The sequence below is a fragment of the Pan troglodytes genome, chromosome 10 (assembly GCF_028858775.2).
Source record: "Pan troglodytes isolate AG18354 chromosome 10, NHGRI_mPanTro3-v2.0_pri, whole genome shotgun sequence".
NCBI lineage: Eukaryota > Metazoa > Chordata > Mammalia > Primates > Hominidae > Pan > Pan troglodytes.
Window position 1 is genome coordinate 38,548,364 of NC_072408.2, and position 20,914 is coordinate 38,569,277.

The 20,914-nt window shown below is 53.8% G+C and overlaps 2 protein-coding genes and 1 long non-coding RNA gene across 31 annotated transcripts in view; 2 read left to right on the forward strand and 1 right to left on the reverse strand.

Annotated features, from left to right (window-relative positions):
• The window catches only part of ARHGAP9 (Rho GTPase activating protein 9), a 16,592-nt gene extending 5,763 nt beyond the window's left edge, over nucleotides 1-10,829 (forward strand). For 3 of the 28 annotated variants that reach the window (XM_063786445.1, XM_063786447.1, XM_063786449.1), the window contains 19 exons: nucleotides 2,253-2,309; nucleotides 3,298-3,356; nucleotides 3,662-3,995; nucleotides 4,329-4,546; nucleotides 5,408-5,629; nucleotides 5,819-5,932; nucleotides 6,125-6,217; nucleotides 6,437-6,498; nucleotides 6,634-6,724; nucleotides 6,922-7,017; nucleotides 7,157-7,255; nucleotides 7,472-7,604; nucleotides 7,689-7,796; nucleotides 8,114-8,212; nucleotides 8,384-8,461; nucleotides 8,611-8,664; nucleotides 8,911-9,045; nucleotides 9,379-9,484; nucleotides 10,407-10,829. In XM_063786445.1, coding sequence (XP_063642515.1) covers nucleotides 2,253-2,309; nucleotides 3,298-3,356; nucleotides 3,662-3,995; nucleotides 4,329-4,546; nucleotides 5,408-5,629; nucleotides 5,819-5,932; nucleotides 6,125-6,217; nucleotides 6,437-6,498; nucleotides 6,634-6,724; nucleotides 6,922-7,017; nucleotides 7,157-7,255; nucleotides 7,472-7,604; nucleotides 7,689-7,796; nucleotides 8,114-8,212; nucleotides 8,384-8,461; nucleotides 8,611-8,664; nucleotides 8,911-9,045; nucleotides 9,379-9,484; nucleotides 10,407-10,578 — 2,330 coding nt within the window. In that variant the 3' untranslated portion in view covers nucleotides 10,579-10,829. Of the gene's footprint in view, nucleotides 1-1,065; nucleotides 1,411-2,252; nucleotides 2,310-3,096; nucleotides 3,153-3,285; nucleotides 3,357-3,437; nucleotides 3,996-4,328; nucleotides 4,694-4,805; nucleotides 5,304-5,407; nucleotides 5,630-5,818; nucleotides 5,933-6,124; nucleotides 6,218-6,436; nucleotides 6,499-6,633; nucleotides 6,725-6,921; nucleotides 7,018-7,156; nucleotides 7,256-7,471; nucleotides 7,605-7,688; nucleotides 7,797-8,113; nucleotides 8,213-8,383; nucleotides 8,462-8,610; nucleotides 8,665-8,910; nucleotides 9,046-9,378; nucleotides 9,485-10,406 lie in introns of those variants that run through there. The other 25 variants (XM_063786453.1, XM_063786452.1, XM_063786444.1 and 22 more) reach the window with 24 other exon arrangements.
• The window catches only part of GLI1 (GLI family zinc finger 1), a 12,438-nt gene continuing 2,346 nt past the window's right edge, over nucleotides 10,823-20,914 (reverse strand). Inside the window, exons 2-12 of one of the 2 annotated variants that reach the window (XM_003313558.6) lie at nucleotides 19,282-19,408; nucleotides 18,982-19,074; nucleotides 18,203-18,398; nucleotides 17,816-17,960; nucleotides 17,375-17,464; nucleotides 17,146-17,283; nucleotides 16,682-16,831; nucleotides 15,576-15,740; nucleotides 14,849-15,079; nucleotides 13,377-13,644; nucleotides 10,823-12,774 (exon numbers count right to left, since the gene is read on the reverse strand). In XM_003313558.6, the coding sequence (XP_003313606.1) occupies nucleotides 11,030-12,774; nucleotides 13,377-13,644; nucleotides 14,849-15,079; nucleotides 15,576-15,740; nucleotides 16,682-16,831; nucleotides 17,146-17,283; nucleotides 17,375-17,464; nucleotides 17,816-17,960; nucleotides 18,203-18,398; nucleotides 18,982-19,074; nucleotides 19,282-19,381 (3,321 nt within the window). In that variant the 5' untranslated portion in view covers nucleotides 19,382-19,408 and the 3' untranslated portion in view covers nucleotides 10,823-11,029. The remainder of the gene's footprint in view (nucleotides 12,775-13,376; nucleotides 13,645-14,848; nucleotides 15,080-15,575; nucleotides 15,741-16,681; nucleotides 16,832-17,145; nucleotides 17,284-17,374; nucleotides 17,465-17,815; nucleotides 17,961-18,202; nucleotides 18,399-18,981; nucleotides 19,075-19,281; nucleotides 19,409-20,914) is intronic. The other variant, XM_063786406.1, reaches the window with a different exon arrangement.
• Nucleotides 20,229-20,914, forward strand: part of LOC129136526 (uncharacterized) — a 5,386-nt gene continuing 4,700 nt past the window's right edge. Inside the window, exon 1 of the long non-coding RNA XR_008538279.2 lies at nucleotides 20,229-20,312. This is a non-coding gene — a long non-coding RNA (uncharacterized LOC129136526). The remainder of the gene's footprint in view (nucleotides 20,313-20,914) is intronic.

The window sequence follows — 20,914 nt, forward strand, 5'->3', positions numbered from 1 at the left end:
TGTCACCCAGGCTGGAGCACAGTGGCATGATCTTAGCTCACTGCAACCTCCGTCTCCTGGGTTCAAGCAATTCTCCTACCCCAGCCTCCCAAGTAGCTGGGAGTACAGACACCTGCCGCCACGCCCAGCTGATTTTTGTATTTTTATTAGAGATGGGGGTTTCACCACATTGGCCAGGCTGGTCTTGAACTCCTGACCTCAGGTGATCTGCCTGCCTCAGCCTCCCAAAGTGCTGGGATTGAGCTGGATGTGAGCCACTGCACCCGGCCCCATATTTACCATCTTAATTGACAATGCCTAGCACATAGTTCCTGCCTGGCATATATGGTAGTAAACATTCAATAAATATTTATTAAATTATTTTATTTATTTATTTTGAGACAGGGTCTCACTCTGTCGCCTAGGCTGGAGTGCAGTAGCACTATCACGCATCACTGCAGCCTCAACTTCCCAGGTTCAATAGATACTCCCACCTCAGCCTCCCGAGCAGCTGGGACTACAAGGCACACACTGCCATACCTGGCTAACTAAAAAAAATTTTTGGCCGGGCGCGGTGGCTCACGCCTCTAATCCCAGGACTTTGGGAGGCCGAGGCGGGTGGATCATGAGGTCAGGAGACCGAGACCATCCTGGCTAACACAGTGAAACCCCGTCTGTATTAAAAATACAAAAAATTAGCTGGGCATGGTGGCGGGCACCTGTAGTCCCAGCTGCTCGGGAGAATGAGGCAGGAGAATGGCATGAACCCGGGAGGCGGAGGTTGCAGTGAGCCGAGATCATGCCACTGCACTCCAGTCTGGGCGACAGAGCAAGACTCCGTCTCAAAAAAAAAAAAAAAAAAATTTTTTTTGTAGAGGCAGGATCTCACTATGTTGCACCTCAAGCCCCTAGGCTCAAGTGATATTCTGCCTTGGCCTCCCAAAGTGCTGGGATTATAGGTGTGAGCTACTGTACCAGGCCAATATTTATTGATTTCATATTAAACTAAATAGTGGTATTGGGAGAGAAACAGGTTTGTGATAAGTTCAGTTTGGTTCATACTGAGTTTGTCGTACCTGTGAAATACTCAAGTGGATTTTCTGGTGGACAGTGGATTAGATGGGAGCCCCAGAGAAAGATCTGGACTTGAGATACAGTCCTTAGCAGCACATGGAAATCATTTGAGCTGGGGAGAGAATAAGACCACCCAGGGAGAGTATGCAGAAAGCACAGGGCACAGGATCTCAGATAGGCTTCTGTGGTTTAACGAACAGGCAGAGGAAGGTCATTTCTCATGCCACAGACAAGGAACTGCCAGAAAGGTAAGAGGGATACCAGCAGAGTGTTTGTAGGAGAGAAAGGTCAATTGTGTTGCCTGCTACTGAGATGTCAAGCAACATAAGGACTGCATAAGGACTGCAGCATGCTCAGGCAAGGTCGGGGGTGACTCTATTGAGGAGTGACTTTGAAAAGGTGGCGGAGTGAGGGGACAGGAAATGGAGATCCGCTCTACAGTGTAGGCAACTCAAGAAGTTCGACTGTAAAAAGAAAGAGAGAGGCTGGACGCGGTGGCTTACGCCTGTAATCCCAGCACTTTGGGAGGCTGAGGTGGGCAGATCACGAGGTCAGGAGTTCGAGACCAGCCTGGCCAACATAGTGAAACCCTGTCTGTACTAAAAATACAAACAAAAATAGCAGGCATGGTGGCGGGCGCCTCTAATCCCAGCTACTTAGGAGGCTGAGGCAGGAGAATCGCTTAAACCTGGAAAGCGGAGGTTGCAGTGAGCAGAGATTGTGCCACTGCACTCCAGCCCAGGCAACAGTGCAAGACTCTGTCTCAAAAAAAAAAGAGAAGAAGAAAGAGAGAGAGACATATATATGGTGGTATCTGGAAAGCCCAGTAAGGGGAGGTTTGTCTAAAGACGGGAGAGACTTGGATATGTTTAAAAGTGAATGCGAAGAAGCTAACAAAAACAAGCTAAAGTATAGGAGAGAGAGTTTCAGAGAAGGCAAAAAAAGGGTGGATTCAAGCACTGAACACCAAATGAATAAATAAGTGAATAAATGGGTGAAATTAGTCACTATTTTGGAAGTGGGAAGGAAGAGTTGAGGGGTAGGATTCTCCATGTGTTGAAGTGAAGTAAACTAGGAAGATCACTGAGGCAGAAGCCCAGTACTAGCCACCCAGCCCTCAGGGGAAGAGAGCTGGCTCTCTGATATCACCAGTGGGGAGGGGCATTCGCTCCTTAACCCACCTCTCCAAACCCAAACAGAAAGCCTCACATTGTGCAGTGGAGAAGCTGAGAGAAGAGGAAAAGAGGAGTGGCCAGGTAAGGCAGAAGCAGAAGTGTGGGTTTTAAAGTGCCGGTAATCCAGGGAAGGTCACTTCCCACCTTCCACCAAGGAGAAGCTGGCATCAGTCCCCTATCTACCTGTCATAGCGTCTTGCATTACTTGTCCATTGTTCCTGATTCAATTGTAATTATTAAGTTTATTGTGTCATTAGTTAAGGTCTGTCTCTCCTTAAGCTCCAAAAGGGCTCATTCCCTTCTCTCATCTCCAGTGCCTGACACTGCTCCTTGCACGCAGGAGGCACTCAATCAATCCTTGATAAAAGCATAAATGAGGCCGGGCACAGTGGCTCACACCTGTAATCCCAGCACTTTGGGAGGCTGAGGCGGGTGAATCACCTGAGGTCAGGAGTTCTAGACCAGCCTGGCCAACATGGTGAAACCCTGTCTCTACTAAAAATAAAAAAACTAGCCAGGTGTGGTGACAGGCACCTGTAATCCCAGCTACTTGGGGGGCTGAGACAGGAGAATCACTTGAACCCGGGGGGCGGAAGTTGCAGTGACCCGAGATCGCGCCATCACACTCCAGCCTGGGGGACAAGAACGAGACTTCGTCTCAAAAAAAAAAAGCATGAATGAACCCACACACTAAAGTAGCTCCTGCCTCAAGAGGCTTGTGTGTACAGGACAGTATTAAGGCTTCTCAGCTCCCAAAATCGTGTCCTGGATTGGGAGGGTGGCGATATTTCAACTCTGAATCCCTCTGTGTTTCTCCCACTTTGTCTTTCTCTCAGATTTGGTCTTGGTATTTATTTGGCTTTCTGTTTCTCTGTCACCATGTCTCTCTGAGTCTGCACAGGAAGCACGCAGCTATGGTCTGAGGTGACTGGTAACGGAAACATTGATGCTTGCATAAATTTAATAAAGAATAACACACATTTTTGTCTTTGTCATTAACCTTGTGTCTCCCTGTTTCTGTCTTGAACCTGATTCTTTCTTCTTATCTCCTTCCTGTGTCCACCTCAAGACTCCCACCACTACCCAGGACCAACTCCTGCTCCTGAATCTTCTGATGGGCCCCACAAGGTACTTGGAGGAAAACTACTGGCCTAGGTCATCTCCTCTAATTTCCTGCCTTGCTGGCCATGCAGCCCTGCTGACCACATCCTCTCTCATGTTACTTACATACTTCCTCACCAGACACCACCAGGAGTTCTCAGCCCCCAAAACCTGTCACCGATCCTCACCAGGCGGTTTGCTCTACCCTCTCCCCCAACTCAAGGGCTCCCGTCCTCACCTCCCCGCAACACTGCTCCTAGAACCATGTCTGTCTACCTGGAGACAGCCAGGCCTATTCCCTTGTGGGTCTCCAGTGTCCCTTTTTCTCACAGGTGACAGTGCTGGCTACAATGCTATCCAGCCGGTGGTGGCCAAGTTCCTGGGGGATCCTAGGGCTGGGCCCCCGAAGCCCTCCTCGGGGATCCCAGCTCTGTGCCCTCTATGCCTTTACTTATACTGGGGCAGATGGCCAGCAGGTGTCTCTGGCTGAAGGGGACAGGTTCCTACTGCTTCGAAAGACCAACTCCGACTGGTGGTTGGCAAGACGCCTAGAAGCTCCCTCCACCTCTCGACCCATCTTCGTCCCAGCAGCCTATATGATAGAGGAATCCATCCCTTCCCAGAGTCCAACTACCGTCATCCCCGGCCAATTGCTCTGGACTCCTGGTGAGTAAGCGCTAAGCCCTCTCCCTTCACCTTCCTACCTCCCATCACCTTCCTACCTCCCTGGCTTCTGGGAATTTTCGGGAGGTCCCCCTCCCTCAAGCTTCTGCTAACCATCTTCTCCTGTTTTTCTTTGATCAGCCTACCTCTTGCCCCCGCCATGGCATCCTCATCCCACTGCCTGTCCTCCTAGTCCTAAGGCTTCTAGGTCTCATGCCATTTTCCACATCCTCCCTCTGCCCTTCTTGTCTTCCCTGTGAGTTCCCAAGATGGGGGACCCAGTTACAACAACACCTCTGATCACCTGCCACCCACCCTCCCCTTTTCTGTTTCCAGGGCCGAAGTTGTTTCATGGTTCCCTGGAGGAGTTTTCTCAGGCCCTCCCAAGCAGGGCTCAGGCTAGCTCGGAGCAGCCTCCTCCACTTCCCCCCAAAATGTGTAGGAGCGTCAGCACTGACAATCTGAGCCCCAGCCTTCTGAAGCCTTTCCAGGAAGGACCAAGCGGAAGATCCCTCTCCCAGGAAGACTTGCCGTCAGAAGCCAGTGCCAGCACAGTGAGTCACAGCTCTTCTGAGCTGGGCCCTGTTCTAGGCACAGGACAGACAGCACCCCTGTCTTCAGGGGACTCCCCTGGGGATGACAAACACAAAAACAAATAAATAAGATAACCCTTGGTACTACTGATAAGTCTACAAAGGCAAGTTAATGTGGTGGAGAGTGGCTGGGGTGGTGCGGGGAGACATCTGTGAGGTCACGGCATTCAGTTGACTCTGAGCAAGGAGGAGAAAGAGGCAGCCGAGGGGCAAACTGGGTAGGAGGTGAGAAGTGACAGTAGGTACCAAAGGCCCTGAGGGGACAGGGCACAGGGCGCAGTGGAGGCACTGAAAGGCCAGCCCTGTGCTCTTCCTTCCTCCAGACTCCTAGCCCAGGGCAGGGTTTTTCTGTGTTCTGCTTGCCTGATAGGCTACAGCAGGTCTCCTCTAGAGATGTGACTTGCCCAGCCCTTCCCTCTCTTTCTTAACTGTGGGTGGAAAGGGGCTCCTCCTCCCTTCTGTAGACCCTTCTCTGTCTTCTTTTACCTTGCAGGATGTGAGGGTGGGGCACCCCCTTCAACATTCCCCCCACCCCACAAAAAGCCTGTTCCCCTTTCCTGTGGCCCTGAGGTGGGGGTGGGGTGGGGGAGGCGGGAAGTTGGCAACAGGAAGTGAGGAGAAGAGCAAAGAAAACTGTGAGAGAGAGAATTTTTAAAAAGCAGCTGGGGCCTGGGGTTTCTCCCCCAGTACCCTGGGTCACCTCAGCCCAGAGCTGGCGGTGAGAAGACAATGGGGGAGGGAGCAGGAGGTGGGAAGGCCAAGAGAAGCATGGGAAGGGCAACAGGCAGAATGACCACCTCCTTCTTCCCCTTTTTCTGGCAGGCAGGCCCCCAGCCCCTCATGTCAGAGCCCCCTGTGTACTGTAACCTGGTGGACCTTCGCCGCTGTCCTCGGTCCCCACCCCCAGGCCCTGCATGCCCCCTGCTGCAGAGGCTGGATGCCTGGGAGCAGCACCTGGACCCCAACTCTGGACGCTGCTTCTACATAAATTCACTGACTGGCTGCAAGTCCTGGAAGCCCCCGCGCCGCAGTCGCAGCGAGACGGTGAGACCTCACCTCCTGCTTCTCCACTGTCCCCTCAAGCTCTTCCTTCCCCTGATGAACCTCAAGGTAGTGTGTTTTCTCTCTGGGGCTCTCAGAAGATCAGAACAATCAGCCAAGTATAAGAAGGGTGTGGAGAGTGGGTAGAGGTGGCATCTGGATGTAGCTTTATTTCCTCCTCCCCTAACCCAGAACCCTGGCTCCATGGAGGGGACACAGACCCTGAAGAGGAACAATGATGTCCTGCAACCTCAGGCAAAGGGCTTCAGATCTGACACAGGGACCCCAGAACCGCTTGACCCACAGGTGAGATCCCTCCCATCTCCCAGTCATATGCAGAAAAAGCCAGCTTGTTATGACTTTCTGTTTTGTGTAAGACATTCTCCATTCCCCACCACACCCCCCACCTCTCACCCGTATCCCACCCCTCTTCCTCCTTCAGCCAGGGATCCCTGAGTCGAGCGTTTCCCCACCTGTTTCTCCAATCCTCCCCCCTAGGGTTCACTCAGCCTCAGCCAACGCACCTCGCAGCTTGACCCTCCAGCCTTGCAGGCCCCTCGACCTCTGCCGCAGCTCCTGGACGACCCCCATGTGAATCTCCCATTTCTTTGTGAAGGCCAAGACCCTCCCTGCCCCCCCTCCCCCCTTTTCCTGCTCCACATAAACATCTTCCTCTTTCTGAATATCCTCTTACCCAGCCCTCCCCCAGCAACTTTAAGGGACTTCACTCCTGGGAGACCCCCTAGGGAAAGCCGTAGCCACTATGGAGGGCGAGGGTGACTTACAGATCCCATTCCCTCCACTTCCCAGGAGGTGGAAAAGTCGGGTCTGCTCAACATGACCAAGATTGCCCAAGGGGGGCGCAAGCTCAGGTGAGAACCCGGAATACAGCTAGGGCCTGGGCTGTCAACTCCATAGGGTAGAGCAGGGTGTTGAAAGAGCACCCTCCTCGTGTCATTCTAGAATGACCTGTTCGCTACCACTACCTCCTCTCTCTGTCCCCGCAGGAAGAACTGGGGCCCGTCTTGGGTGGTGTTAACGAGTAACAGCCTGGTGTTCTACCGAGCGCCACCGCCGACAGCGCCCTCCTCAGGCTGGGTGAGTGTGAGCGAGAGGCGCAGGAGGGGTGCGGGCGCTGCCTACCGCCTCACGCCAATGTGGGGGCGACCGCGGGGAGGGCGGTGCAGAGGAAGGTAAAGAAGTGAGGAAGCCTCCCACCTCCTCACAGCCCACCGGGGAGAGGGAAGCAGTGAAGGAAACAACACCGTGGCCTCAGTTTCCTCCCTCATTGTCAGGGACCAGCGGGTAGCCGGCCCGAAAGTAGCGTGGACCTGCGCGGGGCGGCCCTGGCGCACGGCCACCACCTGTCCAGCCGCCGCAACGTCCTGCACGTGAGCGCCCTCCCGCGCGTCCCCAAGGCCCCACCCGACCCGAGGGCGCCCCCAATCTCCCGCGCAGGCCTCCCGCTAGGTCTCCCTGCTTATTATACTCCTCCCCGTTGACCCGAGCGTTTCCTTGCCTGGCCCTCAGATCCGCACGGTCCCTGGCCACGAGTTCCTGCTGCAGTCGGACCACGAGACAGAGCTGCGAGCCTGGCACCGCGCGCTGCGGACTGTCATCGAGCGGCTGGTTAGATGGGTGGAGGCCCGGAGGGAGGCTCGGGCCGGCCGGGACCAAGGGAGTGGGGTAGGAACGATAGGAGTCAGGAGCAGTGGGGGCAGGGTGGGCTCAGTGGAGAGCCCTGGCCTGGGCCGGGAAGTGGGACCCTGGCAGTGGGTCAGAGTCCAGCTAGGGATGCAGATTTCTCTCCTCTCTCACCTTCGACACGGCCCGCCCCGGGTCTAGGATCGGGAGAACCCCCTGGAGCTGCGTCTGTCGGGCTCTGGACCCGCGGAGCTGAGCGCCGGGGAGGACGAAGAAGAGGAACCGGAGCCGGTGTCCAAGCCGCTGCTGCGCCTCAGCAGCCGCCGGAGCTCCAGTGAGGCGCGGGCTGGGGAGGGAGGGTCCGGGAGCGCAGCGAGGCTCCCGGGCGCTCACGCCCCGCTCTACCTGCCTCCTGCAGTTCGGGGGCCCGAAGGCACCGAGCAGAACCGCGTGCGCAACAAACTAAAGCGGCTCATCGCGAAGAGACCGCCCTTACAAAGCCTGCAGGAGCGGGGTCTGCTCCGAGGTGAGGGGGCTGGGCCAGGTTCATGGATAAGAAAACTCCAGCGAGGCTCAGAGTAGAGCTTCCCAGAACTAGACCACAACCTTCTGTGACTGCTGCTTTCCCACTACCCCAGATTGTTTAGGGGAGAAGCTGGGGTGACCTGTACCCCTTTGCCAGATTGTTTGAAGCAGGGGAAGGGAGGTGGAGTGTATTTCCTTGCCCAGGCCTGGCACAGGCAGCCAAGAGGACCAGCCTCACTTAAGGATAAAGGCCTATGCTGAGAAGAGCTCCTGTGAGTGACGCTGGCACTGGCTTCCCGCCTCACTCTACTTCCCCAGACCAGGTGTTCGGCTGCCAATTGGAATCACTCTGCCAGCGGGAAGGAGACACGGTGCCCAGCTTTGTGCGGCTCTGCATTGCTGCTGTGGATAAAAGAGGTCATTTTCTCAGAGACCCCAGAATCCTCTTCCAACAGGCTAAGGCCTAGAATTTTCTGCCTCCCCCGTTCTACCTAGTCTTCCTACTGCCCTTTTTCTCTCCACCCTTATATCCCTCACCACACACACTTTCAAGTAGCAGTCCTTATCTACTCCTTCCTCATCTCCCAGGTCTAGATGTGGATGGCATTTATCGGGTGAGCGGGAACTTGGCAGTGGTCCAGAAGCTTCGCTTTCTGGTGGACAGAGGTGAGAAGGCTTGTGGGCCAGTGGTTGTACTAAGAATGTCTTGCCTGAGAACCATGGGCAGTCCTACATGAGGAAGCTGGCAGAGTAGAGAGGCCGTCAGGCTGGAAGTGTATGTCTTAGCTCCTGATCTCTCCTCATTCATGTTGCAGAGCGTGCGGTCACCTCCGATGGGAGGTATGTGTTCCCAGAACAGCCAGGACAAGGTACTTACATGGAAGACCCTTCAGATCCCTAAAACTTCCACATATCCTCTTTGCTTCCTGTGGAAACCCCCATGTACTATTCCTGGGAGGGTTGTCCTCATCCCCACCTTAGCTACCTTGCCCCACTGCAGACCCTCTAGGCATTCCTATAGTCTGCTTTGACTGGATTTCTCCAGAACTTCTAATCTCTCAGTCTCTAAATCTTTCTGGCCCTTCATGAGCCCCTATACCTCCTTCTCCCTCCAGAAGGTCGGTTAGATTTGGACAGTACTGAGTGGGATGACATTCATGTGGTCACCGGAGCCCTGAAGCTTTTTCTCCGGGAGCTGCCCCAGCCTCTGGTGCCACCACTGCTGCTGCCCCATTTCCGTGCTGCCCTTGGTAAGGGTTGGAGCTTTGGAAAGAACCCTTGATGTGGGGGACACGGGTGGTAAATAATAGAATAGAGGTTCCCTTATACTCTTCTTTCCCATTCTGACCTTAGAGATGGAAAATAACGTTCAACTCAGGTGCCTACTCCAGTTGCTTTTTTGTGAATGTTTAGAGGGCTGAATTGAAAAGAATTATGAGGCTATAGTTGGGCTATGTGAAAAAGAAAGCTGTGCTAGATTAATGATGTCTTCCATGCCTGTGGGAAAGAGCAGTGCATTTACCCATCCTGTCCTAGCACCTTCCCTAACCTTACTACCATGCCTTTCCCATCACTCTCTCTAGCACTCTCCGAATCAGAGCAGTGCCTCTCTCAGATACAAGAATTAATAGGCTCAATGCCAAAGCCCAACCATGACACTCTACGGTACCTCCTGGAGCATTTATGCAGGTCAGGAAGACAGAACCTCTTTGTTCATGCTGGGGAAAGGTGGAGTGGGGAATGCCACAGGGACTCTGTGCAGGTGGAGTGAAGGTAGGGAAGCACCTAAGTTTAATGGGCAGGTGAGGAAGGCAACCTCTGTGCAGGAGCATATTACCAGAGTCAAAACCTTTATTTTTTTATTTTATTTATTTTTGAGACAGAGTCTCACTCTGTCACCCAGACTGGAGTGCAGTGGCGCAATTTCAGCTCACTGCAACCTCTGCCTCCTGGGTTCAAGCAATTCTCCTGCCTCAGCCTCCTGAGTAACTGGGATTACAGGTGCCCGCCACCACGCCTGGCTAATTTTTGTATTTTTAGTAGAGACGGGGTTTCATCATGTTGGCCAAGCTGGTCTCGAACTCCTGACCTCAGGTGATTTACCCACCTCAGCCTCCCAAAGTGCTCGGATTACAGGTGTAAGCCACCGTGCCCATCAAAGACTTTAGGTCAAAACCTAAAGGTCAGCATCAAGTGGGGAAATGGAACCAAGATGCTGTGAAAGGAATAAGGGAAATCTTACTTCTCCTTTCCCTCTGCCTCTTTGTCTCCCATTGGGACATTGCTGATGGCTTCTTTGGTTGAACTGGGCCTGGGCAGTGACTTCTGAGAGAGGATGGCCACTTGAATTAAAGACTCCCAAACTGTGAGCAGGCAGAACTCTTGGGGCAGCCCCTGAAGCCGGAAGAGGCAGTTGTATCTTCAGGTTGTATCCTGAAGGTTTCTCCACTGGTCCATCTCCATTCTCCTTGTATCTCCTTGGTTTTTTTGTTACCATGTGGAGGAATCCCAGAGTGAACGCTTCCCTGCTCAGAACTTTGAAGGGTTAGTTAGATTGCTATGAAGTGGCAAGCTGCTGCCATATATCCCCTTCCTTGGCCTTTGCTTACAGGGTGATAGCACACTCAGATAAGAATCGCATGACACCCCACAACCTGGGAATTGTGTTTGGACCAACCCTGTTTCGGCCAGAGCAGGAGACATCTGACCCAGCAGCCCATGCTCTCTACCCAGGGCAGCTGGTCCAGCTGATGCTCACCAACTTCACCAGCCTCTTCCCCTGATGCAGGGAAGGAAGAAGAGAAAACATATTTCCGGTCATCTCTGGTGGTGAGAGGCTGGTGTTCTGTTTTGAGGATATCCCTTTAAATCTCCCAAATGACTGTCTCTATCTTCATGAGTGTGACTTGAGGTGTTGGGATGGGTGAGGGAGCTTCTCTAAAGAGGAAAGTGAGTGGATTAACCCCTGCTTCTCTTCTTGTTCCCTGTTATCATTCCTCCCCAACATAATAATAAAGTGGCATGTTATTTTTTCTGATGCAGTTCCTTTATTATCAGGAAACAGTGTCATTATCAAATTTCTCCTCAAAACGTATACAGACTATACATAGCCCCCAGCCCATACCTCCCATCCCTGGGGCATCTTGTGCAGGGGACTGCAGCTCCCCCAATTTTTCTGGAAGGATAGAAACCCCTTAGGAAATGCGATCTGTGATGGATGAGATTCCCTACTCTTTAGGCACTAGAGTTGAGGAATTGTGTTTCCCCAGGTAGGGATCTCAGTAAGACACTCATGTTGCCCACAGCCATGTTGGGGGGCCCAGAGGGAGGTGGGGTATGTCCAGAGCTGCCCTGCTGATCATGGGAAGGAGGAGGACTCAGCCCCTGGGGCTCATCCAGAATAGCCACAAAGTCCAGCTGAGTGTTGTCAAGATCAAGAGAGTCCAGGGGGTTACATACCTGTCCTTCGGGAGGAGGGTACAAGGCAGGACCCCCTCCTAGCCTGCCCACCTCAGGATGACCACAGCTGGGGTTTGTGCCTCCCACTTTGAGAGGCCCATAGCAAGTGGGCAATGGGGGCAGAAGTCGAGGTGGTGCTGCTGCCCTATGTGAAGCCCTATTTGCCCCCACTACAACATTTTCATGGCATGGTGAAGGGGTGGGATAGGAGCCTGACTTGTGATTGGGCAAGTTGGGTCCAAAGCCAGGTCCATATGTGGTCACTGGAGCTTTAGCACGGCTTGGGCTAACCTGGGAACCCCCCAGAAACTTGGGACTCTGGTAGGAAGGTTCCTGGGCGGGGGCATCTTCCCTGCCCCCACCCTCCCACAGTAGCTCCTGTTGAGATTGAACATAATTACACACAAGCTGAGCCTTGAGCTGCCCTGTGGAATGGGTGGGGGAATCAAAGTCCAGGCAAGGCCTGGGTTCTGAAGGAAGATAATCAGGGGGTGGCTGGGTATAGGGGCCTGACTGGAGATATTGGGGAGGAGGGGGCTGGGGGTAATGGGAAAAGAGAGGCTGTGGATGTGGGGGCCCCTCACTGGGGTGGGCATTGAGGCAGGGTGCCAGTCCTGTGGAGTCAGACCCCACTGGGCACCCCTGTTCTGGCTTGACTTGCACTTGTCCATAATGTTCAAGTCGAGGACACTGGCTATAGGTTCCACCTAGAGCCTTGGGGCCTGGGTACAGCCCAGAGTGGGAAGGGAACTCACCCCATGTTTCTTGGGTGGGGTCAGGATATGAGGCCTGCTGGGGACAGGGGTTGGGGCCATAGTTGGTGGGTGGACCAGGCCCAAGAGGCAGAGAGCCTGGACCCCTCGCTCCATAAGGCTCAGCTGCTGCCCCTTCAGGTCCCCCATATCCCAGAGTATCAGTAGGTGGGAAGTCCATATAGGGGTTCAGACCACTGCCCACCATGGAGGTCCCAACTTCTGGCTCTTCCTGTAGCCCTCTAGCATCCATGGCAGCATTCTCAGTGATGCTGGGGGGCTGTGGTGAGTAGACAGAGGTTGGGAGGTAAGGATCAAAGTTCTGTCCTCCCCCTGCCACAGTGGGTGGGGTATGGACACAGCCCAGGCTCTTGAACCTCTGGACTCTAGCTGGAGCAGGACGGTCAGCAGCCCGGGCTGGGTCACTGGCCCTCCGGGTGACCCCTGCATTGGGGTTGTATCCTGGATACTCGGCTCGGCTTCTCCAAGGAGGCATGGGAAGACCCCCTATCCGATCCAGGCTGGATGCTGCAGTGGGCGAAGTACCACCCCCTCTGGCTGAAGCATATCTTGCCCGAAGCAGGTAGTGCTGGGCAGGCATAAGGCCAGGCAGGGAGGATGCTCCATTCTCTGGTGGGGAGCCAGGGGGGAAAGGAGAGGCCAGGGAGGAGCGGCGGCTGACAGTATAGGCAGAGCTGATGCTGCTGGAGCTGCTGCTGCGGCGGTCAAGAGAGACTGGGGGGCCCACGCGGCGGGACACAGTGGTACCTGCAAGTGATGGGGAGAAAAGGTAGGATGGTCAAGGAGCTTCCTAAATTTCACCCTGCCTCCTCCATGCAACAGCCTTGTCCTGGATTCCCAGGGGTAAGCTCGTTATCCCTAACCAGTCTGTTCTGTCTCCTACTTCTCCCATGCCTAGGTTACCAAGGATTCAGGGTCGCTATGAACAGTTGTGCAGGTTGTGTGCTGCACAATCCTAGGGAACAGCATTCGCATCATAGCCTTTGCATACTTGTTTGTTTGTTTGTTTTGTTTTGTTTGAAACAGAGTTTCGCTCTTGTTGCTCAAGTTGGAGTGCAATGGCGCAATCTCAGCTCACTGCAACCTCTGCCTCCCAGGTTCAAGCAATTCTCCTGCTTCAGCTTCCTGAGTAGCTGGGATTACAGGTGCCCACCACCATGCCTGGCTAGCCTTTGCATGTTTGTACATCACAACTATTTTCTGATAAATGGAAAGTGTCTTGAGGAAGGACACTATTTTCTAATTATACAAAAGTGCTGTGTGACAGCCCTCAAGGGTGACTTCCTCCTCTCAACCTCAGGGCAGGTCCAGATCTCACCCCAGCCACACCTCCCACACCCAGGTCTCACCGGTGTGGGACAAGCTGGGCAGTTTGAGACCCCGGGTCCCTATTGGCCGGAGTTGATGTAGCTGGTCCAGCCTGAGGTTCTCAAGGCGGCGAAGAGTGGACAGACCAGTGCCAGCAATGCAAGGTCCCTCGTCCAAGCTGGAGAGGTCTTCAGTGCTGCCCCCCGCATTGCCAGTCATTTCCACACCACTGTCTGTATTGGCTGCACTCCCTGCCGGGGAGTGGTCACTGCTGCAGGATGACTGGGCCCCAGGGCTTGCCTGTGGCTTCTGTGGAGAAGATGAGGTCTGAGGGCAACACCCTTCCCCACAGCTCCTTCAACTTGATGAGTGGCTGAAGCCTGTGTCCCAGTGACTGCTGGGGTTCCAAGGAAGCTTGTAAGTGTAGAAAGGGCTAAGCAGGTAAGAGATGGGGGAGCAAACTGAATGTGAGACGTTTGATGAGAAGAACCTAGGCTGGAGCACGGACTGGCTGGACTCAAATTCTTGCTCTTAGTTCTATGACCTTGGGCTATTTCTCTATGCCTGAGTTTCTTCAACTGAAAATGGGAACAGTGAGTCCCTTTCTCATGAAGTTGCTGTGAGGAGTACATGAAATTATACATGTAAAAGGCTTGGAACATATACTAAGTGCTATTTAAGAAAGAGTTGCCAGGTGCAGTGGCTCACGCCTGTAATCCCAGCACTTTGGGAGGCCGAGGTGGGCAGATCACGAGGTCAGGAGATCAAGACCACCCTGGTTAACACAGTGAAACCCCATGTCTACTAAAAATACAAAAAAATTAGCCCGGCGTGGTGGCGGGCGCCTGTAGTCCCAGCTACTCAGGAGGCTGAGGCAGAATGGCGTGAACCTGGGAGGCGGAGGTTGCAGTGAGCCGAGATCGTGCCACTGCACTCCAGCCTGGGCAACAGAGCGAGACTCCGTCTGAAAAAAAAAGAAAGAGTTTGGGTTGGATGCATTGGCTCATCCCAGCACTGTGGGAAGCTGAGGTGGGAGGATCGCTCAAGGCCAGGAGTTTGAGACCAGCCTGGTCAACATAGCAAGACTCGATCTCTAAAAAGAAGAAAAATTAGCCAGGCATGATGGTGTGTGCCTGTAGTGATCACTTGAGCCCAGGAGTCTGAGGCTGCAGTGAGCTATGATTACGCCACTACACTCCAGCCTGGGCGACAGAGCAAGACTCTGTCAGAAAGAAAGAGAGAAGGAGAGAGAGAGAGAGAAAGAAAGAAAGGAAGAAAGGAAAGAAGGAAAGAAGGAAGGAAGGAGAGAGAGAGAGTGAGAGAGTGAGACAGAAAGATTCTAAAACCTCTAGATTTGGGGAAGCCCAAAGAGCAACACTAAGACAAGAGACAGGCAGACTGGTCACAGAAGAGTGACTTCTATAGGAGGGAATGGATGGGTTGGGAAGTAACTAGAAAGATGTCCACAGGGTGGGCTGGGGTATGGAGGTGAGGGTTGCCTGGGCTCTCTCACCATGGCACCCTCTGGCACAGTCAGTCTGCTTTCCTCCCTGATGGGACCTCCTTCCCGCTCCCTCTTGGGCTCCACTGTAGAAACGGATGGTGCCCGAGGCAGGGGGCCATCCCCACGGTGCCGTTTGGTCACATGGGCATCAGGACCATGCACTGTCTTGACATGTTTTCGCAGCGAGCTAGGATCTGTATAGCGTTTGGTGCAGCCAGGGAGCTTACACACATACGGCTTCTGTTGAGTGGAGAGTGGAGACAGAAGGCAAACGGATCAAAGCGGAAGAATGCAGAAGAAATGGGAAAAAGTGGTGACAACACAGGGGGCAGGGGAGGAGCACACAGCACCAAAGGAAGTAAGGAGGATGGAGGCCTCGGGTGGGAGTCAAAGATGCAGAGATTAAGTGGAGGGTTAGGAAAACTGACAGCCTGGGAAAGATGAGGGGGTGAACCCAGGGCTGTGAGGTCCCATAAATCCAGGGGTTGGAGGGATCAGGGGTCTCCTCTAGATGGAATCTTTTAGGTTAGCCCTTTGGCTGGTTAGAGGTTAGTGGTAGGAGGAGGAGTGGTTAAGTGGAAATTCTGGGTTTCAGAAAAGCCTTTTCTGGGCGAATTATGTGGGGAGGGGGACTCACCTCTGTGGAGTGGGTGCTGGGCTAAGGGATTTCTTATGGGGGAATCTCCCTGGTAGGTGGCTTCTCAAGAGGGGAGGGTCGCTTAGTTGGGGCATTCACCTCATTGGAATGGGTCCGATTCTGGTGCTTGGCTCGGTCACTGGCATTGCTGAAGGCTTTACTGCAGCCCTCGTGCTCACACATGTATGGCTTCTCACCCGTGTGTGACCGCAGGTGCGTCTTCAGGTTTTCGAGGCGTGAGTATGACTTCCGGCACCCTTCAAACTGGGGGACATGCAGGGGTCAAAGGATAGTTCTCAGACAGAGGACATGGAGATGGAAGGAACCCTCAATCTCCAACAGGACACACATCAGAGAATATAACTCAAGATGAAAGGCACTGGGGCTTCGAGAGAATTCCCAAAACTAGGGGACAAGGGCAGGCAAGAACTTGGAGAAGGGAAGCAGTTGGAGGCACTCTCCCTTTGGGAATATAAAGATGCTAGAGCATCTTCTGACCAAGCCAGGGCAGATTTCTCTGCATGGGGATCTTAGGCTGTCCCAAGATGGGGTCGTCTTGGGGGAACGGGCTGTTGTCCTTGATGCAGGGTTTATCCATTAGGCAGAGTAGTAGGCACAGTACTGAAGGCCAACAATACTTTAAGAGGCCCACGAACATGTTTTAATGTCTTTTTAAAAAAAATTTTTTTTTGAGGCGGAGTTTTGCTCTGTCGCCCAGGCTGGAGTGCAGTGGCGCCATCTCAGCTCACTGCAACCTCCACCTCCTGGGTTCAAGTGATTCTTCTGCCTCATCCTCCCGAGTAGCAGGGACTACAGGCGCCCATCACCACGCCCAGCTAATTTTTATATTTTTTAGTAGAGACAGGGTTTCATCAATATTGGCCAAGCTGGTCTCGAACTCCTGACCCTGTGATCTGCCTGGCTCAGCCTCCCAAAGTGCTGGGATTACAGGTGTGAGCCACCGTGCCTGGCCTGTTTTAATGTCTTTTAAAATCAAGGGGAAAAAAATGAGGTTTTAGGTCCAAGAGTGTTTTAATATATATCATCATATTCATCTTTATGCCAACACAGTCACACAAACATTATTTTTAATATTTGTTTATGGAAGAAAGGACTTATAAAAGCAAAAGGCTGCCTTGGGCCCTACCTTGAAGGAGAGCCCTGATTTAGGAAGAGACCCTGGACTTGGGACACTGGTGCCTCACCGTGCACTTGTGTGGCTTCTCGCCAGTGTGTCTGCGCATGTGAACCACCAGCATGTACTGGGCTTTGAAGGGCCTCAGCTCCCTGGAGCAGCCCCCCCAGTGGCACACGAACTCCTTCCGCTCCCCGTGGATGTGCTCGCTGTTGATGTGCTGAGGGAGAAGATACAAAGGCTCTCCAAGGCTCTCCCATGACCCTGAGGTCCAGAACAGACCTTCCCTCCACCCCCTGTTCCTCTTCCACGACTCCACCTCAAGGAGGAAGAGGCAGGAGCAATATCATATCTCACATCTCGGGTCTTCCAGCTCTCTAAGGCAAAGCTACAACTTCTGAGCTTCTGCCTACCCAACTGAGCATTCAACCTCAGTCTCCTCTGACCTCCTGCCCTCAGCCGGATTCCACCATGTCCCACTCAGAATCTCCTAAAGGTTCTGGCTAGCCATTCCTGTTACCCCCTGGGGCTCACGTGCACCAGCTGCTCTTGGGAGTCAAATTCCTGGCTGCAGCCATCCCAACGGCAGTCAGTTTCATACACAGATTCAGGCTCACGTTTCTCCTCTCTCTCGAGGTCCTCCCGCCCATCCAGCATCCCCAACAGGGGATCCTAGGGCAAGAGAGGCAATCTCAGGGTCACTTGGGTGACAGCTTTAGTTTTGCTCAGGTCCCAGAGGTAAAGCTCCTGCCCATCCCCTTACCTGTATGCCTGTGGAGTTGGGGCTGGACATATCACCTTCCAAGGGTTCCTCCCGGCACTTGCCAACCAGCATGTCCAGCTCAGACTTCAGCTTCCCCAGGGGAAGAGGTGACGGTGATGAGGGTGGAAGTAAGCAGAAGGAAGAGGAAACCAAGCCAGGTCTTCCTGCCCTAAGTGCCCCCACCCAAGCAGCTGGAACCTCCTAGGTTTGGAAGGGACTTCCTCCTCAGACTACACTGGTGAATGGGATGGGCAAAAGGTGGGATCCCATTTGGAAGCGTCTGACTCAACTGCAAGGAGTGAACCCCAGCACCCACACCTCTTTACTTTTCTAGTACTGAAAACTTATATCCCTTGTCCTTCCTTCACCTTTCCCCTACAAAATCCACCACCCACCCACCCTGAGCTGAGGGAAATCAGGTAGCAATATGGGGACTCTCACCTGGCAAGTTGGGAAGGGTCCCCGGGACTGAGGATGTGGGATCATCCCACCCCGGGCAGAGTCATGGGGACCACAAGGCTGGACCCCAAAGGAAGGCGAGGGCCCTTTTTGGTGATTCATCTGGGCTGGGAATCCCAGAGATGGGCTGAGGAGGAGAGGAGGCAGTTACTTAAGACAATTAGGAAGTCTCAGGAAGGATTGGGCTATTTGGAGGATTTCTGGAAGACTTGGGATTTGTAGTGGTTGAGGCAGTCCCAGGGAAGTACTGAGGAGAGTTGTCTTTGAAATGACAAGGATTCAAATAGGGTTAGGTAGTTTGAGGGCTTGAGAGTTTTAATGGACTCGGGTAGGGGCTTTAGGGGCCTCTTGGCCCGGGGCTGACTGCACCTCATGGTGCCAATGGAGAGATGACCGTAGGAGCCTCCTGGAGATGTGCATCGCGAGTTGATGAAAGCTACGAGGGAGCTGGGTGAGGTGCGGATAACCGTCTGCAGGTCCAGGCTGGCATCCGACAGAGGTGAGATGGACAGTGCCCGCTTCTTGGTCAACTTGACTGCACTCCGGGGAGAAGAAAAGAGTGGGCCTGGGGCAGGAGACAGTGGAGACGGATATGGTAAAGGGGCATGTCTCTCCATGCACCTAACCTATGGGTCCTGACTTGGCAAAACCAATGATACTTGATTCTGCTTTGCCCTATTGATGCTATCTGTGACTTTTTTTTTTTTTTTTTTTGAGAGACACAGAGTCATGCTCTGTAACCCAGGCTGGAGTGTGTGGCACCATCTTGCCTCACTGCAACCTCTGCGTTCCCAGGTTCAAGTGATTCTCCTGCCTCAGCCTCCCCTGTAATCGGGACTACAGGTGCATGCCACCACGCCCGGCTAATTTTTGTATTGTTAGTAGAGACAGGGTTTCACCATGTTGGCCTGGCTGGTCTTGAATTCCCGACCTCAAGCGATCTTCCTGCCACGGCTTCCCCACAAAGTGCTGGGATTACAGGCGTGAGCCACCGCGCCCGGCCCCATCTGTGACTTCTTGATGGTGCTCTGATGCCTCACATCTCCAAGCATCTCCTCCTCCAAGTGAGATCCCCTGCCCTCCCACTTTCTCTTTCAGAACAAGTCAGAGAGGGGCAGAAAGGGAAGAGGTGTTGCCTGAGCCCTCACCCTCGGTGCAGCTGTTGGTCTCTCTGGCTGGCCCATAACTGTGGGGGCCGGACATGAGGTTAGCTTGGTGGCAGAAGGGCGGGCCAGACAGTCCTAGAAAAAAGAGACAGCTGGAATGGGAATGGAGGATACATAAACCTCACCTTAAAACCCCAGACATGACCTGATCCCAGATTCCAGGTCCATATGACATGGGGCCTCAAATCCTCCTGTAGATAGGAAACTGGCATGGGGTGGGGGTGGGCCCAAGTGGGAGATCTGCCAAATCCTCAAGGCCCAGGGATTGGTATATACACTGACCTTCTGTCCCCACACTGGGGGCCCCCTGACTGGGGAGGGGCCGGAGACAGCAGGGCTCGCCATAGCTACTGATTGGTGGTGGGGTCATCGAGTTGAACATGGCGTCTCAGAGGAGGGTGTGGGGACACTGCAGAAAGGGAAGGTAGTTATAAAGGTGGAGGAAATAGAGACTGTCAGACAGCAGTCTCAGGCACAGAATCCTGGGCAGAACATCCCTGGTGTCCCCGCCCCTCTAAGACATCTGCCACGGAATTCGAGTTGAAAAGAGCATCACTGGGCCGGGCACAGTGGCTCACGCCTGTAATCCCAACGCTTTGAGAGGCTGAGGCGGGAGGATCACCTGAGGTCAGTTGAAGACCAGCCTGGCCAACATGGTGAAACCCCCGTCTCTACAAAAAAACAAAAATTAGCCAGTCATGATGGCGGGTGCCTGTAATCCCAGCTACTCAGAAGGCTGAGGCAGAAGAATCGCTTGAACCTGGGAGGCGGAGGTTTCAGTGAGCCGAGATGGTGCCACTGCACTCCAGCCTGGGTGACAGAGCGAGACTCCGTCTCAAAACAAAAAAAGCATCACTCGCTGAGTGAGGGGAGGGGTAAGGGGAAATGATGTCCCAGAGAGGCAGAGGCAGTCTTGTAGTCTGTGTACTCTGGGGATCTTCTTGGGAACTGGGTGGGAGCTTTGCCTGTGTGGTCTGTGTGTAGAGGGCATGTTTTGGACTAACTGTGCCTATATTAACTTCAAGTGATTTTAGTAACATGGACCCTCTAATTCTTCTTGCTCTAACCCTGGGCCGGCTTTGAGGGTGGGCTGGGAGAACTCGTGTGATGCATCTGACTTCAAGCACTGGGCGGCTCTGCTAGAGCCCGTTCCCCCTTCCTTCTCGTGCCCCTCCCCAGGGACAGCCCGTGTACAATCTCTGCAGTGTCCAGCAGAGGGAGCCCTAGCCACAGTCCCGACACAGAGCCAGGTGGGGCCAGGAGGGAACACAAGCCATCTGCCCTCTTAGACAGAAAACAGTGTGGAGGAGGAGGTAAGATTCCTGAGGGGAGTCTTCTGGGTCTGTTGGGCACAAAGGTGAAAGCTGGTGTTATTCTGGGATTGTTTAAATCAGGCCCACCTAATCTTTTTGGTCTCTGTTTTGGGGGAACAGGAAAGGAAGTATGAGGGGAGACTCTGAGAGAATGAAAAAAACAATGTGATCCTTATAAAAGCGTAGCGAGGAAGAAGGTGCTGCTGTCCGTTTTTCTTTTCAAACTCCAGTTTTGACTCCATCCCGGGTTTTCCGGTCTCCCGGGAATGAGGGTGGGGTGGGGCGGGATGGGGTGGAGAACCACCGGGAGCGGGCCGGGCCGGCCGGCGCGGTGGGTGATCCCGGGATGCTGGGATTTAGGGTGAGGGCGGGGTGAGATGGGGAGCGGAACCCGGACCCCGCGACCCAGCCCGGCCCGGCAGCCTGGGCTGTACCCTTCCTAACTCCTCCTTTTCCAACCGAGGTGCGGATCCCGCATCCAAGACCTCCCAACTCGACCTTGGAACTAATGTTGGGGGGCGGGGGGCACAGCTGGTTGGCAGCTGGATGGGGGGACAATTCTCCCGCCTCCTTCCCTCTATGACTCACCCAGGGGAAGGAGG